At 40.7% G+C, this 18427-nt stretch overlaps 1 protein-coding gene across 2 annotated transcripts in view; it reads left to right on the top strand.

Moving 5' to 3' along the window:
• The window catches only part of Ankdd1b (ankyrin repeat and death domain containing 1B), a 63429-nt gene that overhangs the window by 19060 nt on the left and 25942 nt on the right, over window positions 1-18427 (top strand). The window contains exons 6-8 of one of the 2 annotated variants that reach the window (XM_075977850.1): window positions 9559-9657; window positions 10842-10940; window positions 12221-12319. In XM_075977850.1, coding sequence (XP_075833965.1) covers window positions 9559-9657; window positions 10842-10940; window positions 12221-12319 — 297 coding nt within the window. The remainder of the gene's footprint in view (window positions 1-9558; window positions 9658-10841; window positions 10941-12220; window positions 12320-18427) is intronic. The other variant, XM_075977852.1, reaches the window with a different exon arrangement.

The following is an 18427-nucleotide window of genomic DNA, read 5'->3' on the forward strand; positions in this document are numbered from 1 at the left end:
ATTGTTAAGGGCGGGGGCGGAGTAGGGTTGGGACAGGCAGTTGTTGTTCACTGGGTAAAGAATTTCAATTCTGGAAGACAGAAAGGGCTATGAAGATGCACGGTGGTGATGCTTCCATAATGATATCAGTGTACCTGGTTCAGAGCTGGTGAGAGCACAGTGTGGAAAGAGGCACTTGCCACCACGCCTGGTAATAAGCCTGATAATCGGATTTTTGGAGCCCACATGGTGGAAGTAGAGAACCATCTCCCACAAGTCCTCTGATCTCTGTGCCTCGTATACTCCTTCCTCTCTCCCAAATAATAAACAACCAGACCTAGGCATTGAACTATGCATTTAATAATGATTAGGGCGGTAAACTTTATGTTATGACTATTTTACCATAGCTTTTAAAAGAAGTGGTAAAAAGAAGCCAGTTTGGAGCTAGGATCAGGAAGTGATGGCTATTGACTCACCGTTTGTATAAAGGTTGGGGATTTCACAAAACCCATTGTGCAAGAAGGATTACTCTGTCTCACGGTGTCACCCTCTTGCCCAGACTCTTCTCATCAGAAAGAGCTGTTCATCTAACAGGGTTAGTGAAATCCTTCTCATTGGCTCAAAGGGAATTCTAGGCTCTGGCAAGAGAAGCTTTTCTCAGAAGAGATCTTTAAGACAAAACGAATTTAAACCAGGCCTAAGAGAATTTGGACGGAGTTCAGGACATGCCGACATTGGGAAATCTGGACAGTCCCCTAGTCACACAGCCCTACAAATCACTGTAGGATTTGTGGGAGAGAGATTAAAGCCAGGAGTTTGAGGCTAAGTAGTCTAAATGTTTTAATCTATATGTCAACCTCTATCTGTGACCAAAACTAAAGAAGCGACACTGGGGTGGGGGGAGTAGAAGGGAAGCTACAAAGGCCATTTGAATATTGGTTGAAAACGTACATGTGTTTGGTTATGTGTCTGTCAGCTGTGTGTGTTGAGAACATCTACTGGCCTAACAGAATCGGAGCTGGAAGGCCTCGTAGGTTAAATGCAGCGTCTTTGAGGGGAGGGGTAGTAGGAAAGAGTGTAAGGGGAATTGAGAAGACATCTGTTTTCTCATTCAGGCATCCCTCAGTATCCACAGGGATTGGTTCTAGAACTCCTCTTGGATGCTAAAACAGTCAAAAATTCAAGTCCACATATAAAATTGTTTAGTATTTATGTAACCTACACAGAGCCCCCTGAGCCTTCTAAAGCATCCCTAGATTGCTGTTAATATCTGTTTCAGTGATAATGCTGTGTGGTCTATTGAAGCCTGCAGTGGGTCGAATGACAAAGAAAATGCTACATGTTCAGTAGAAGAAAGCTTTGTTCCCCCCTGGATATTTTGGATTTTGAGTAGTTTTATTCACGCATGGATGCATGGACCAAATGCATCTGAGGTGGCGTTTAGCCAAAGCCATCACTGTACTGTGAAAAGAGAACGCAGCCTGTGTCTAACCCCACCTCCCTGCCTGTGTGCCGCATCTCCAGCTCTGAGCACATATGACCTTCCTGTGTTCTTTCCTGGACTGTTTCATTGCTCTGTTTTCTCCTTATGTTGTGTTCTGCTTCCCATAAAGGGAAATGTTGTGAGGTGTGGATGGATATACACAAAAAAACCAAGGACCTGTGTCTCAAGGATCCCTATGATAAAGAATGGGTCAGGTGGGACTTTGGGTACCTGCTTATTGAAACATAAAATATTTTATTACGGAACATTTTGATGCGTCAAACTTGTTTACAAGCAAAAAAATTTAAACGCATCACGTTAAAACATAGATGGTTAAAAAATATAACAAAGGAAAAACAAAAAGGAACAAGAACCTTGGACACTGTTTGTTCTTGTTAAATAAAGGTTCGGGATCTTGGGCCAGGAGGCAAGGGGATCTGCTCCAGGAGTGAAGCTGGGGCTCAGACCCTCTTCTTAGATCTGGCTGGGAAGTTTTCCTGCCTTCCAAATATAGGGAATCCCTTGAGACTGCACTGGCTAGAAGCCCACTAGAACATAATTCAGATGGGTTGTGTTGTTTAAAAAAAAGAAAAAAGAAAGAAAGAAAGGAACAACATGGTATGAAACTTTATTTTCAAAAACACACATGGCTTTAAAATTACTATTGATATTTTTGCCCTATGTACTTAGACAAGAAAAAAGACTTCTATCCTATTATTTACATCTTACTATTGCTTCATCTTTGAAGTATTTAAAAGAGCAAGATTATGTTAAACACTCTACTCTGCTTAACTTGGCTTTTCCATTTATCTTTCTTGGTAACATCTATAAAGGGCGTCCAAAGTTCACAGACTTAGCTCTTCTTTTGCAAAGCAAGACGCTTCATCTGTGATAACAGTCTTTCTTAAGCTCTCTTTGGGTGTGGGTCCTCTGTCACTTGGTGTAGCGATACAAAAATGTAAAGCTTCGCCGCAACTCAGGGTACAAAGGGACAGGTTATTTTAAACCTGAACAGACCTCTAATCCTTTTAGAGAAACATTCGCCCTTGTCATGGCTTACAGGTGATTAGTTGCTTCAAACTCTTACAAGGAGTTTAACCCCCAGAGTCTTATGGTAAGGACATTAAGCCAACCCTGGTCCTGGGAGGTGGGACCTCTGGGAAAGGGTCAGGATTAGAAGCGATCACCAGGATGGAAACTTGTGATTGAAACCTGATGACTTTATAATGAGAGGAAGAGACATACTCCCTCTCTCTCTTGCTTTGTGACTCTTGCAACTTTTCAGCCAGCAAGAAGGCCTTTCCCAGATACGGGCCTAAACCTCACCCTCCTAGAGCCATGAGCCAAACAAACTTCTTTAACTTTATAACGTAGCCTGCCTTTGGTATTGTAGTAATGAAAAAAAACCAGATTTATACATATATTTCATATAATATATACATATGTTAGAATTATAGACCCCAAACTGTTAAATATATATTAGAATTCTTTGTTATAAGTAACAAAATCATCTTAATCTGTGCTGAAAAACAAAGATGATTTGCTAACTTATAAATGAGGTCTTTGAGGGAGTATCTTGCTGATTTCAGACATGGTAGGTCCAGCAATTTTTTTCTTTCTGTAACCATTGACTGTCACTTCACTGGTGCTCATCCTCCCTGTGCACGGTGGGAGGAGGTCTGTTCACAGTTTCCGGTTTATAGTCATACAAATTTTGATCCAGCGACAAGAGATCTTTCCTGTCAAAGTTCATACATGAGTGTCACAAGCAATTCTGTTTGGTTCTGATTGAACCACGTGCTCAATTCTGAGCCAATCACCTCGACCATATAACATGAGTTATCTGATCTCTTCCCACGGCAGGAGAAAGTCAGGTGAAGCCTAGCATGTGGCAGTGCTGCACGCAATAAATGGTGTAATATAGAAAGGCATGACCAGCGGCAAGCTGTGGTTCCTGTATCTAAGTGAACCAGTGCCAAATGTGACCCATGATACCGTTATGGGCCAGGAACCTAAGAAGATCCCCTAATGGGCATTGAGGCCAATTGCATAGTTGTAAGATATTGGATCAGTTGCTTTAAAGAAACCCCTGGGCCTGGAGATAAAGTTCTTGTTGGTAGAGACTTTTCTAACGTGCATGAGGCCCTGGGTTCAGTCTCCAGCACTGGACAAATAAAGGCCACTAACCAAAGGCACTGGGAATTACAACCTTCATTGTCAACCTGATTAGATACAGAGATGCCTAGGCAAGCAGGCTGGTACACATCTGGTCCTGCCTGAGACGGCATGTCTAGGAAAGGTTAGACGGTGAAGACTTTGGCTTGTTCCATGATTTAATCTGTTGACTCTGGATCAGAGTTTGAATAGACTGTTGGGAGATGGTGGGACTGTGGGAAGTGGGGATTACTTAGGGGAAGTGGGTCGGTTGGGGTGTTCCTTTGAAGGGTACGTCTTGGTTCTGAATCCTTCCTGGTCCTTACGGGATTGCCACAGGTGTCTTGCCTGTATCATACACATCTTCCCTGATGCTTCTGTCTTGTGCGAGTCCAAAGGCCACAGAGCTAGTCAATAGTGGACTGAAACTTCTGTCCCCATGAGCCAAAATAAACCTTTCCTTGTTAAAAAAAAATTTTTCCACCAAATATCTATGACAGTACTTTTTAAAGAGGGGGATTTATTTGTCACGTGCAGATACTAGTGGCTTCAGTTATGTGTGGATCCAGGACTCCCAAGTACTGGTATCAACCCTCCATCTCTTTTTCTTTTCGGTTCTACCTTCCCTTGTTCTGGCTTCATTCATATTCACAGTCTACTTATCAAGTGACAAGGAGGGCTGACGACATCTCAGCTGAGGACTTTAGACTAAATATAGACTGTGTCAGGGGCAAAAACCCATGGCTAACCCTGACTGGCCTGCTGTGATGTGTGGCCAACTCGGGCAGGTAGTCCTTGGTGAACATAACGGGAGTCATAGAGTTAAAGGTTGCATCAACATGGGCTAAGGGCCATGTTCCAGAGGAAAAGATTATGCAGAGATTGGGTAAAAGGTGTTTTTAATCTCCTAGGACAGCCACCTTCATAGGCAGCTCTGTGTCTCCTCTTGCTGTTTCCTTCCCTGCCCACACACAGTCATGCTAAGTGGTACTCCACCCTGTCACCAGCTCTTGATGCCTTTCGATTTGAATATATGCCTCTGTGCCTCTATACTCAGAAGGAGCCCTCTCTACTGCTCCTCTTGGCTACTCTATCGATAGCACAATATCTGCATATATGTATACTCAGTAAAATCATGTAATTTATGGATTATCAGTAATACATGGATTATGTGGATGTATGGTATATGTGGTGGTTTGAATAAGAATGGCCCCGTAGGCTCAAGCACTTGAATGCTTGGTCACCAGGGAGTGGCCAGTAGGTGGTGTGGCCTTGTTGGAAGAAGTGTGTCACTGGGGGTGGGCTACTGCTCCCATGAGGACTGTCCTCTGGCAGCTCAGGGGTTGAGGGGGAGCCTTTGGAGTCAACAGACATCACTCAGCTTGACTTTTCTATCTGAGGGAGTAAAACTTAAGTCTGTTCTTTATTTCTTTCCTTAACTCTATTTAGATGTATCCATCCTATTTCTCTTGATGTCTGTCTTCTAACTTTATTTATTCCTTTATAGCTTATACATCCCAGCAGAATCTTTCAATCGTATAAAAATTATAATGTGGTTATATTCTATTTTTCAAGTGGATGATGCAATGAATGCAAGTAAAAAAACATGTTTCTCATTTCCCTTACACGATTAAACATCTTATGTATTATAGATGAAAAACAAATTATTCCAAGAATCCACATATATTCATACCCAAGCAACTTGTTATAGATGAACAGAGTGTAAGCCAACAAGGTATTTTTCTCAGTTAGTTCTCTTACTGGCAGCTGTATTTTGTCATTACAAAGAAAGAATCAATCACTTTATTATTTATCTCAAAAGGTAATCTAATAAGGAATCTTAAAAGAATCATAAACCTAAACTTTTATTATTCAAAAACTATCAGTCATCTCTGCTTTAAATCCTCAAGGTGCATACCCATTTGTCAACAGTTGTTTTTTTCCGTTTTTTTTTTTAATGAGGAAGCTGAAGGCAGAAATGGATGCTAGGAATTAATCATCATTTTGATTACCAATCAATCACAAAAGGCAATCCAGCTAATTATAATTGGGATACATAGATGTATAGTATTTGTGTTTTAATAAATAAAGCTTGCCTGAAGATCAGAAAAGCAAAGCAGCCAGACACTGGCTCTTATATTTACCTCAGACTGAAATGGATGCTCCTGCCTCCCCGAATCCTCAGATTGAGACTGAGACTGAGAGCTGTCTCCTCCCGTCTAATATTCCTCTCTAGTGCTGGGATTAAAGGTATGTGCCACCACTACCTGACCTGTATCGCTGACTAGTGTGGTTGTTTTACATCCTGCTCTGCAGGTAAGCTTTCTTTATTAAAACACAAATCCCATACCTCTCTAAGGCTGCTTTGTTCTTGTTCCCTGACCTTAACAAGTCCCTCACTCAGCTATGTGTGTTTCTAACCTTTCCCAGGCTTTTCAACTTGAAGCCATTAGCAAAAACATCTTAATCTACCCTTAAGACATATTTAAAGCTTTGTTTCAGCTATGATGCACACCGAAACCTGTGGCCACATCTCCCAACATTAAGATTAAAAGAACTTGAGTACTCTTAGTTTTGGGGACTCAGTTGTTTTACTTATTAACCTAAGCCACAGTCTATATGGCTTTTCAGGAGAAACTAGCTGTGTGAATTTTCTTGCACTTCTTTTCTATCTTCTGCAGCCCCTGCTTTATCAGGGCAAGGGGCAACACCATACCTTGCTTTTACCTATGTTAGTTTCTCCACTAAGCTTACCTCTATTGCAATTCCTTATTGTATTTACTAAAGACTCTCAATCATCAAAATTCTGTTTAAACTAACATTATATTATATAAATCATTGCTTCAGTTAAACAGTACATTTTAGGAGGAATTCATCTTCATAATAATCCACCAGTAAAAATGTCCAGTAGAATGGGATATTTTCATGAGATAATCATCTCACATTAAAGGCAGTGGAGATCTCCCTACACCCATGCCAGATACCAGAGAAAAATAGACACGGCAACAGCAAGAGCCACTCTGAGGTCTGGGGTCTTGCCCATCCAAGATTCACCCATCAGTACCTTGCATGTGAGTGGGCTGATTCCCTGAAGTCAATTGCCACCTGCTGCTCTCCTGACATGGCCCCTGGCAGTGGGCTTTGGGGCTCCAAATACTCAAGCCAGGCCCAGTGTCTGGCTCTTCCCCCTGCCTGCCTATCTGGATGTAGAACCTGCAGCTCCTCTCTAGCGCCAGGTCAGGTCTGCCTTTGTCCAGCCATGATGGCAAAGCCTCTAGAACTGTAAGCCATCCCCAATTAAATGCTTTCTTTTATAAGAGTTGTCGTGGCCATGGTGTCTCTTATGTTCATCTGGTATACAAGCAGTGCCTGTTGTTCCCCATTTCATGATTTAGATGTTACTCGGGCTTGCTCTCCCTAGGGCACACATACCCAAGAGAACAGTTCCGAGGACAGACGCATCATTGCTCAGTATTACAGAGATTTTATTTGTCATGGCAGGAAGCGTGTGGCAGAGCACAGCAGCCTCCCACCCTGGTGGCCAGGAAGCAGAGCTGAGCACAGTAAGACAGAGCGAGCACAGGACAGGCCCCAGAACAGGTCCTCAGTGACCCGACATCCCTCAACCAGGCCCATCTTTCACAGTTCTGTCACCCCCAATAATCTATTCAAAATGTGAGTTCATCAGTGGAACAAACCATTCATTAGGTCAAAGCCTCAAGTCCTGCCTGGAGACGCCCTCCCAGACATGCCTGGGGGTGCTTTACTAATGTCCTAGCCGGCTCATAATCCAATCAAGTTGATAAATAAGATGAATCACCACGAGCTGTTTATATGATTTTTCGTCTGCTGTTGTCCTTTGGGGATACTTGTGTTAAATCACATACAGTAACTATCCATCTGTCATTTTCAAATGGACTAGATTTTATCCTTCAACCATAGCCCGACTTGTAGGCAGGAGACTGTGGCTCTAACCTGTCTGTTCCTTCCCTTTATCCTCTGGTGACTTCCTGGGAATAAGGAGGGCAGGGAAGCCTCAGACTTTGAAGAACTGAAGATGGAGGCTCTCATTGACAATATGTGTAGCCTAAGAACAATGAACTGCATGAACTTCTTGGTGCTGGTTTGTTTCTCTGGCTTCTGCACATTCATGGAGCCAGATCTCCACACAGCTGATCTTAGCAGATGTTCTCCACTTTGTCCAATAGGCACTGGGCTATTTTAGCCACTTCCTCTTCCTTTTTCCTCCCTTATAAGCAAAGAGTGGCATGATCTTTTTGTTAAACATAGCTAGCAAGCGATTAGTTGGCAGATTCAGAGCCCTATTTATAGACTGTTGCGCCCTCTTTACATTAAAGGCATCTTGGTAAGCTCTCAGTTAACACACTAAGCCGTGCTGAATTTTCCTCCTTTTCAGCTGAAGAAGATTCATCGCTGTTTTGTCATTCAGCTTCCTTTTTCTTTTTTAAAAATAGCTCAAGTTTAAAAATTCAGTCTTTGTGCCTCTTTTCCTTTTTCTTCATGACATTTGGGTATTGCAAAGGCAGTCTCCGTTACCAACAGGAAAACTTGGAGAAATTACCATTATTTAAGAATTCTATATTTGAGGAACCAGCTACAAACACTTCTCTTCACTGAAGTTTCTGGATGTCACCGCTTTGGTTCTCCTTTCCATTTCAAACAGACCCACACTCAAGAGTTTTCTGGCTGATTCTTAGGAATATAACAGCCTGTGAATACGGCCTCAAATTGGATTGAGCGGGGAGGGGAGGTTGGAAAGAAGGTTCAGTGGTTAAGAGCACTTACTGTTCTTTCGGAGGACTCAGATTCAATTCTTAGTCCCAACATGGAGGCTCACAATGGTTTTTAGCTCCAGTTCCAGGTGACCCTGAAGGGCTCTAGGCCCGAGCATGGCAGACAAGGTGCACACAAGTTTCGCTCTTTCCCCCTTGCTAAAAACCATTAGATTACATTCCTAAAGCTAGCCCCTGAGGTCCATTCTCTTATTTGACCATAGACTCATTACTGAGACAGAACACAAAGGTCCAACAATCAATTATTTGGCTAACATGTTCAATAAGGTTACCAACTCACCCTACCTAGCACAGACTCCCCCTTAAAACCCTACTCCAGAAAAAAAAAAAACGCTTGCTGCTGCTTACTGTGTGTCTTTGTGGCTCCTCCACCCCTCCCCATCCCTCCCAGGTAATAAACCTCCTTGGTGCTGAGAATTTGGTGTCAGGATGTGTCCTGTACCCCAACTCTGATGGGAGTGTCCTCCCTTATTGACCCAGCGTTCTCTTCTGGCCTCTGAGGGGGATCGTGCATGCACACGATACACATACATACACTCAAGGTCTACGTGTACACATTAAATAAAAATAAATACATCTTTAAAAACAAAACAAAATGCAGTTGTATCTGATTAAATGTTGGATCTGAATGAGCTTCACGTGTGTTAAATGCTAAAGAATTTCTGTCTCGTGTGTTTTTATCAGGAAGATTTAGGATGCTGCTGAGGAGCTTCCAGCAGGATCTGGCACTAGCTCACGTCTCAGGAGGTAGCTGAGTGGGAGAATGGTTGATGCAGTCAGGAATTCTTGCTCATTTGAACTGGCATCTGATCACTAGGCTGTGCTACAGTCCTTCTCTGGGACTTCAGAGAACCTCTTCTGAGCGCTTCTCTCGTTACCATGGAATGGACTCGCTGTTGTTTTGGGGTTCCCACAGTTCTGATGACAACGATGACAACCCAGAACTGGAACTGGCTTCACTTTAGAGGAATTATCATTGCCTTCCCATGAGAAGGGCCTAGAACTGATATATGTCCACAAAGCACCATCTTAGCTGCCTCTTTACCTTTCAAATGCTACCCACTTCTTGCCAGTTACTCCAATTGTTTGCTGAATGTGAAATAAATGTAGAATTTGTGATTGTTTCAGAGAGGAAGAAAACCATTTCTTCTGGCAGCTGAGAGGGGCCATGTTGAAATGATTGAAAAGCTTATCTTCCTTCATCTGCAGACTTCAGAAAAGGACAATGTGAGTTGGACTTAGCGGTTTGTTGTTGTTGTTTAACTGAGAACAAAGAGCAGTAACAATTGGTGTGGGGATTAAGAATCAGTGTGCAGATTGCATGACATTCTTTTCTGGCCCACAGTAGAGTTCTTAAATTGTTACTGCTGAGAGAAACATGGACTTTGCAGATAAAATCCATCCACCTTTGCTGTAGGTTGTTATAATTGGTAGGTGTTTGCTGTTGTTGTTGTTTTTGAGATTGATCTCTTATGTAATCCTGGCTGTCTTGGAGTTTAATATGTAGGCTAGGCTACATATTAAGAATTTACAGAAATCCACCGGCTTCTGCCTCCTGAATGCTGAGGTTAAAGGCATGTGCCATCAGGCCTGATTATGATTGGTAGTTTTTGCTCCATACACATTTTAAAAAATTTTTCGAGACAGGGTTTTACTGTGTAGACCTGACTATTTTGGAACTCACACTGCAAACCAAGCTGGCTTTGAACTCACAGAGATCTGCCTGCCTCTGCCTCCCGAGTACTGGAATTAAAGGTGTGCACCACCACCAACACCCATCCATAAGTGTTTTGGAGTTAGTTTACTTCACGGATTTTTCTACTTCATGTTGAGTTTGACTCTTCCAAATCAGAAGTTTGATGAACTTGGCCTCCAAGTTGCTTGTGAGGCATTGTTTCATAAACGAAGGACCCACTCCTGGGAGTCCCAACCTTCTCCTGTCCTTCCTTGGGGACTGCTCTGGACTTGGCCCCACATTACTTGTGAAGGGAAAACTTACATGGTAGCCATCCGCATGGACATCTTTGATGATTCCTTAAGATAAATTCCCAGACGAGAAATTAAAAGTCTAGGAGTTTTGTACCATATATCTTTTGATATGTGTTACTAATATTACTGCTCACGTTGATTTTATCAGGGTACCCTAACATAGGCTAGGACCAATTATTTTTGTTGTTCTTTATTTTTTTTAAGTACTAAATTTAAGCAAGAATGATTTTTTTCTCCTACTGTATTAAATAGCCGAGGATTTTCATTTAAAACTTAAAAATTGCTAAGCCTTACTTAAAACTGGATAATGTCTATATTCTGCTTTAACCAAAGAAAAAGTTTCCAGAAATCACCCTGTAGCCTGGTGTTGGAAGGTGTGTTCGGGCACAAGCAATTTCACCAGGAATGAATTTCTGTTTCAGGAGGGGAACACTGCCTTGCACCTGGCTGCCATGCATGGCCACAGCCCAGCGGTGCAGGTGCTACTAACTCAGTGGCCGGAAGTAAATGAGACCAACGAGGTAGGTGGACATGCAGGGTCCTGCTGTTTTCTTCAAGTGTCCTCCACTGGGGAAACTGCTAATTCACTCGAAAGCCACTTGAATTTACCTCGAGGGAGGTCACCAGAGACAGCAGAGACGGTGGCTGCAGGCACAGAGCCTGTATAGGTTCAAGCCCAGTGAGGTCCCAACACTGATGGGTGAAGCCGATGCAAGCTTTCAGCTCTAAGGAGCTGTCTGCAATTAACTGCCTGCAAAGGAAAACTTAGTTTCCTCCAATGGAATCTCACTGGAATCTCACAATCCGCACTCACAGAGGCTCTATGCCCAGCAGTAGATGCCAACACAAAATGAGTCAATGGTGTTTTTGTAGACTTTTTGTCTCCTAGTGCTTTGTTTGGATATTTTTTGTCTGATTGGTTTTTGCATGTCTATTACGGTTTTGGATTTTGTAGTTTTATGGGTTTTGTTTGTGTGTTTCTTGTGCATGTATGTTTATTCTGTTTTGTTTGTTTGTTTGTTTGTTTGCCCAATTGTTTTCTAAAGAGAAAGAGAGAAAGAAAGGGCCTAGAGTTGGGTGAGTGGGGAGATTGGGGGGGGGGACCTGGAAGGAATTGAGGGAAGAGAACCCGTGATCAGAATATATTGAATGAAAACAAATGTTTCCAATAATGATGATGATAAGAAGAGGAAGAGAAAGAAGTCATTTGTTTTCAGAATAAGTATGTATTTTTACACTGGGGACCTACAGGACAAGAAAATCGTGGGGAAAACATATAATTATAACTGTATACACAACATGCCATGAGAATCAATTTCAGAAACCACAGCCTTCACATAGGAGGTAACATGTCATCTCTGTTTTGCCATTTCAGTGGTCTTTGGCGGAAAGAGTTGCTTCTTTGTTGTTGTCGTTGTTGTTTTCCTGGGGTGTGTGTGTACATGTGCACACATGCATGTCCATAAAAGACATGGTGTGTCCTGGGACTGACCAGGTCAGCAAGACAGAAATTGAAAATAGCTGGACTGAGTAGGCTAGAACAGGTAGATGATGGAAGCTCTGGTCACCAGCTGTTTGATTTTCTTGCCTATAAAATAAGTATAAAATGAAGCCTGCTCTTCTAGGATTATCATATGATTTGACTGTACCAAGTGTATGGTCTTGGTAGTATATGTTGGCACATATATTAACAACAGCAAAAGAATCATGCATAAAAGATATTGGAAGTGTGCTCTTTCTCAAAGTACTTTTATCGCATGCCAAGGGGAAATTAATTTTAACTTCTTTTTCTTTGTGTCAGAATGGAGAAACTCCATTCATGTTGGCTGTTGAAGGAGGCCATGAAGAATGCAGTCGAGTGCTCTTGGCAGGAGGAAGTGATGTCAACATTCCAAACAAAGTATTCAACTTGGGTTGTGATCAGCCGTGTGGTGGGAGGATGGCTTAGAATATTCTTTGGAACTCTGGTCCTTAATTGATGGTTTACTGGGTTTTTATAGAATTAAAATTTTTTGCATAAGAATGATTTACCACAGATAGTCTCTTCAAAAGCAATGTCATTCTTCCAGTTCATTTGGGGAATGACAGAAAAGGAGACAAAAGGAGCAAGGGCCTGTCACAGCAAGGTGGTAGATACTGCACTCCGCTTTGTTGATAGCAGACACTAAAGGAGAAAAAAGTTTGCTGTGTGAAAGCTCAGTGGGTCATCCTGGCCCTGAAGAATGCATGATGCTGTCTGCCTCTAAATATAAAATACTTTTACGTAGTCATGGCACTGACAGACTTTGAAACTTTCAACATTGGTGTCTTAGTTACCATCCTATTGCTGTGAGAGGGACCATGAATGGGGCAGCTTACAGAAGAAAGCATCTAACTGGGGGCTGGCTTACTGTTTCAGAGGGTGAGTCCATGACCATAATGATGGAGAACATGACAGCATACAGGCATGATGGTGCTGGAGCAGTAGCTAAGAGCTTACATCCTCATCCATAGACAGCAGGCAAAGAGTAAGAACAGGCCTGTCATGCTTTTTGAAACCTCAGAGCCCATACTCAGTTGCACACCTCCTCCAATAAGGACACACCTACTCTAGTAAGGCCACACATGCTAATCCTTCCTAAATAGTCCACCAACTGGGAACCAAACACTCTAATATATGGGCTTATAGAGGTCATTCTTATTCAACCCACTACAACTACATTACTAGCTTCACTTTTTTTTAGATTAAAAAAAAAACAACCCTATTACCTAGAATGAGCAAGAAACTAATCCAGGACCATACTGTAATGGTAGTGCAAAGATTCAAACTCATGCTGGTGGCTCTGTCTTCAGACAGGTTTCTGTGATTTTCTGATTAGTATTAAATTACAGTGAAAATAAGTCATGGTGGAAAATCCAAATGGTACCTAAAAGAGTATATGATTTAAAAAGTGACTATCTCCAACTCTACATTTCAGTTCTGCTCTTCAGAACTGTCTCTGGAGTTCACTTAGTTCCCCAGGAAGTTTCCACGCATTCAGAAGGAAAGTGAGACTGGATTGGACATTCATCTGCACAGTAGCACTCTGTAATTTATGTTACTCTGCACCTTGCTATTGCCTTTGTATTATCACAGTGTGTTGTTGGAGGAGACCACTCATTTGTTCCCAGCTGTCCAGAAACAAATAATCACTCAGAAACTATACTATACTGTTTGGCCAATAGCTTAAGCATATTTCTGGCTTACTCTTATATCTTAAATTAACCCATTTCTATTAATCTGTATATTGCCACGGGGTTGTGGCTTACCAGCAAGGTTCTGGTGCATCTGTCTTCTGTGGGCGGCTACATGGCTTCTCTCTCTAACTCTGCCTACTGTGTGTATGTGTGTGTGTGTGTGTGTGTGTGTGTGTGTGTGTGTGATATATATCTTCCAGGCTAGCTCTATTCTGTTAAGCCATTGGCTGAAAGCAGCTTCTTTATTAACAAATAAAAGCAACACATATACAGAAGGACTTTCCACATCAAAGTGTAGGCAGAGTTTTCCTGTGCTGGTGGCCTCTCCCAATTAATTACTCAGAAGCAATATTAAATGTCAATGCTTGGCCAATAGCTCAGACTTATTACTAGCTAACTCTTACATTTAAATTAGCCCATATTTTTTATCTATGCTTTTCCACATGGCTTGGTACTGTTTCTCAATATGGCATGCCCATCTTGATTCTCTGTGTGTCTGCTTGTGACTCTATACTCTATCCTTTTTTCTCCCAGCATTCCCAGTTTGGATCTCCAACCTAAACTTATTTTGTTCAGCTATTGGCTATTCAGCTTCTTCATTCAACCAATAACAATAAAATATATTCACACAATGTAAAGGAATATTCCACATTATCCCCCTTTGAGTAGACAGGAACCAGAAATCTCTGTGGGTCTGAGCGTGAGTAGGCCTGAGCCAGAGACCTTTGCAGGACCAACCCCAAGCCAGGGACCTCCACAGGAGTGAATCCAGATCAGAAACATTTACAGAAAGAGGTCTGAGCTGCCAATCTAAGCCAGAGCAGGTTTGAGCAAACTCCACACGATTGGAGCAAACCCTGAGAGCGCTGAGCACCTTCAGGAACACGGAGTAACCAACAGAGTAACTGGAACCGTGACACTGACTGCACCATGAGGAGCAACCATCTGAGCCTTGGATCCACTGGTACCTGGAAGATTAATCACCAGAGTCACAGACAGCCCCAACTACACCAATTAGAGGAAAAGATGGGTAGACAAGGTAAGAACACACGCAACAACACAAAGAACAACATGATACCAGTAAAATCTAGTGACCCTACAACAGTAAGACTTGAACAACCAAATATAGATGAAGCAGAAGAAAATGACCTAAAAAATAACTTCAGGAGAATATTTGAGACTCTGAAAGATGAAATAAGAAATTTCCTCAAGGAAATGGAAGAAAAGACAAACAAAAAATTGGAAGACATTAAGAAATCCCTTAAAGAAAACTAAGAAAAAGCAATCAAACATATGAAAGAAACTATTCAAGACTTGAAAACTAAAATAGAGACAATAAAGAAAACACAAGCCAAGGGAATTATAGAAACAGAAATTATGCTGGGTGGTGGTGGTGCATGCCTTTAATCCCAGCCTTCAGGAGGCAGAGCAGGCAGATCTTTGCGAGTTCGAGACCAGCCTGGTCTACAAGAGCTAGTTCCAGGACAGGCTCCAAAGCTACAGAGAAAACAACAACAACAACAACAAAAAAGTAAGAAAGAAAAGAAAAGAAAAAAAAGGAAAAAGAAAGAAAAAAAGAAATTATGAGAAAACTATCAGCAACCACAAATGCAAGCATAAACAGCAGAATAGAAGAGATAGAAGCAAGAATCTCAAGTGCATAAGATACAATAGAGGAAATAGACTCATTGGTCAAAGAAAATGTTTAATCTAACAAATGCTTAACACAAAATATCCAGGAAATATGGGACACCATGAAAAGACCAAACCTAAGAATAATAGGGACAGAAGAAGGAAAAGAAATCAAACTCAAAAACACAGAAAATATATTCAACAAAATTATAGAAGAAAACTTTCCCAACCTAAAAAAAGATATGGATATGAAGATATAAGAAGCTTACAGAATACCAAATAGACTGGATCAAAAAAAAAGGCCCTCGAACACATAATAATCAAAACACTAAACATACAGAATAAAGAAAGAATATTAAAAGCTGCAAAGGAAAAAAGCCAAGTAAGATATAAAGGCAGACCTACAGAATTACACCTGACTTCTCAATGGAGACAATGAAAGCCAGAAGGTCCTAGTCAAGTGTTATGCAGACAGTAAGAGACCATGGATGCCAGCCCAGACTACTATACCCAGCAACACTTTCAATCACCATAGAAGGACAAAACAAGATATTCTACGAAAAACCAGATTTAACCAATACCTAGCCACAAACACAGCCCTACACAAAGAACTAGAAGGAAAACTCCAACCCAAGGAAATTGGCTACATCAACAAAAACACAAACAATTGATGATCTCATAACAACAAATTCTAAAGAAGGGGAAAACACACACAATAACATCAGCAACAATGAAAACTAAAATAATAGGAGCCAGCAATCACTGGGCATTAATATCCCTTAATATAAATGGACTCAACTCACCTATATAAAGACATAGGCTAACAGATTGGATACAAAAACAGAATCCATCATTCTACTGCATACAAGAAACATATCTCAGTCTTAAAACAGATATTCCCTCGGAGAAAAGGGTTGGGAAAATTTTTTTCCAATCAAGTGGACCTAAGAAACAAGCTGGTGTAGCTATCCTTATAGCTAACAAAATAAACTTCAAATGAAAATCAATCAAAAGAGGCAAAGAAGGACATTTTATATTAGTCACAGGAAAAATCCATCAAGAGAAAATCTCAATACTGAACATCAAAGTCCCAAATACAATCCCAGCACTCGGGAGGCAGAGGCAGGCGGATCTCTGTGAGTTTGAGACCAGCCTGGTCTACAAGAGCTAGTTCCAGGACAGACTCCAAAACCACAGAGAAACCCTGTCTCGAAAAAAAAAAAAAACAAAAAAAAAAGTCCCAAATACAAAGGCACCCTCATATGTAAAAGTGTAAAAGAAATACTTCTAAAGCTTAAATCACACATTAAATCCCACACACTAATAGTGGGAGACTTCAACACTCCATTCTCACCACTGGACATGTCTGCCAGACAGAAAATTAACAGAGAAATAAGGGAACTAACAGATGTTATGACTCTAATGGACTTAACAGACATCTACAGAACATTCTATACAAACATAAAAGAATATACCTTCTTCTCAGTACCTCATGGAACCTCTCAAAAATTGATCACATACTAGGTAATAAAACAAACCTCAACAGATACAAAAAGATTGGAATAACCCCACGTATCTTATCAGATCACGATGGCTTAAAACTAGAATTCAACAGCAACACTAATTCCAGAAAGCCCACAAACACATGGAAATTCAACAATGCTCACCTGAATCATCAATGGGTCAATGAAGAAATAAAGGGAGAAATTAAAGACTTCCTAAAATTCAATGAAAATGACCACACAACATATCCAAATTTATGGGGCACAATGAAAGCAGTGTTAAGAGGAAAGTTCATAGCACTAAATGTCTACCTAAAGAAACTGGAAAAATCTCACACCAGTGAATAAACAGAACATTTGGAAACTCTAGAACAAAAAGAAGCAAACTCACCCACAAGACTAGACAGCAGAAATAATCAAATTGAGAGCTGAAATCAACAAAATAGAAACAAAAAAATTACAATGAATCAATGAGACAAAGCGTTGGTTCTTTGAGAAAAATCAACATAATAGACAAGCCTTTATCCAAACTAACCAAAAGGCAGAGAGAGAATATCCAAATTAACAAAATCAGAAATGAAAGGGGGACATAACAACAGATACAGAGGAAATACAGAGAATCATCAGGTCATATTTTGAAAACCTGTACTCACAAAATTGGAAAACTTCAAGGAAATGGACAATTTTAGATAAATATCACCAAAATTAAATTAAGACCGGATAAGCAAATTAAATAGACCTATAAGTGCTTAAGAAATAGAAACCATCATCAAAAGTCTCTCAACCCAAAAAAGTCCAAGACCAGATTATTTCAGCACAGAATTTATGATTTTCAAAGAATAACTAATATTTAATAATAATATTTAATAACTAATATTTAACAATACTTGTCAAATTGTTCCACAAAAAAGAAACAGGAGCATTGCTAAACTATTTATATGAGACTACAATTACCCTGATACCCAAACCACACAAAGACTTTACTAAGAAAGAGAATTACAGACCAACATATTAATCCACACATTTACAAACACCTGATTTTTGACAAAGAAGCAGAAAATATAAAATGGAAAAAGAAAACGTATTGAACAAATGGTACAGGCATAACTGGATATCAACATGAAAAAGAATGAAGATAGATCCATATATATTGTTATGCACAAAACTCAAGTTCAAATGAATCAAAGACCTCAACATAAAGCCAACCAAACTGTACATCATAGAAGAGAGAGTGGGAAGAACACTTGAGCACATTGGACAGGAGACCGCTTCCTAAATATAACCCCAGCAGCACAGACACTGAGAGAAACGATTAATAAATGGGACCTCCTGAAACTGAAAAGCAAAAAACACAATCAACAGAATAGGAAAAGATCTTCACTAACTCCACGTTGGACAGAGGGCTGATTTTCAAAACATGCAAAGAACTAAAAAAAATTGGTCGTCAAAGGAACAAATAAACAAATTTTAAAAAAAGTGGGGTATAGACCTAAACAGAGAACTCTCAACAAAGGAATCTAAAATGGCCGAGAGACACTTAAGGAAATGCTGAACATTCTTAGTCATCAGAGAAATGCAAATCAAAACAACTCTGAGCTTCCATCTTACACCTGTCAGAATGGTCAAGATCAAAAACACTGATGACAACTTATGCTGGA

The sequence above is a fragment of the Microtus pennsylvanicus genome, chromosome 6, assembly GCF_037038515.1.
Source record: "Microtus pennsylvanicus isolate mMicPen1 chromosome 6, mMicPen1.hap1, whole genome shotgun sequence".
Taxonomy (NCBI): domain Eukaryota; kingdom Metazoa; phylum Chordata; class Mammalia; order Rodentia; family Cricetidae; genus Microtus; species Microtus pennsylvanicus.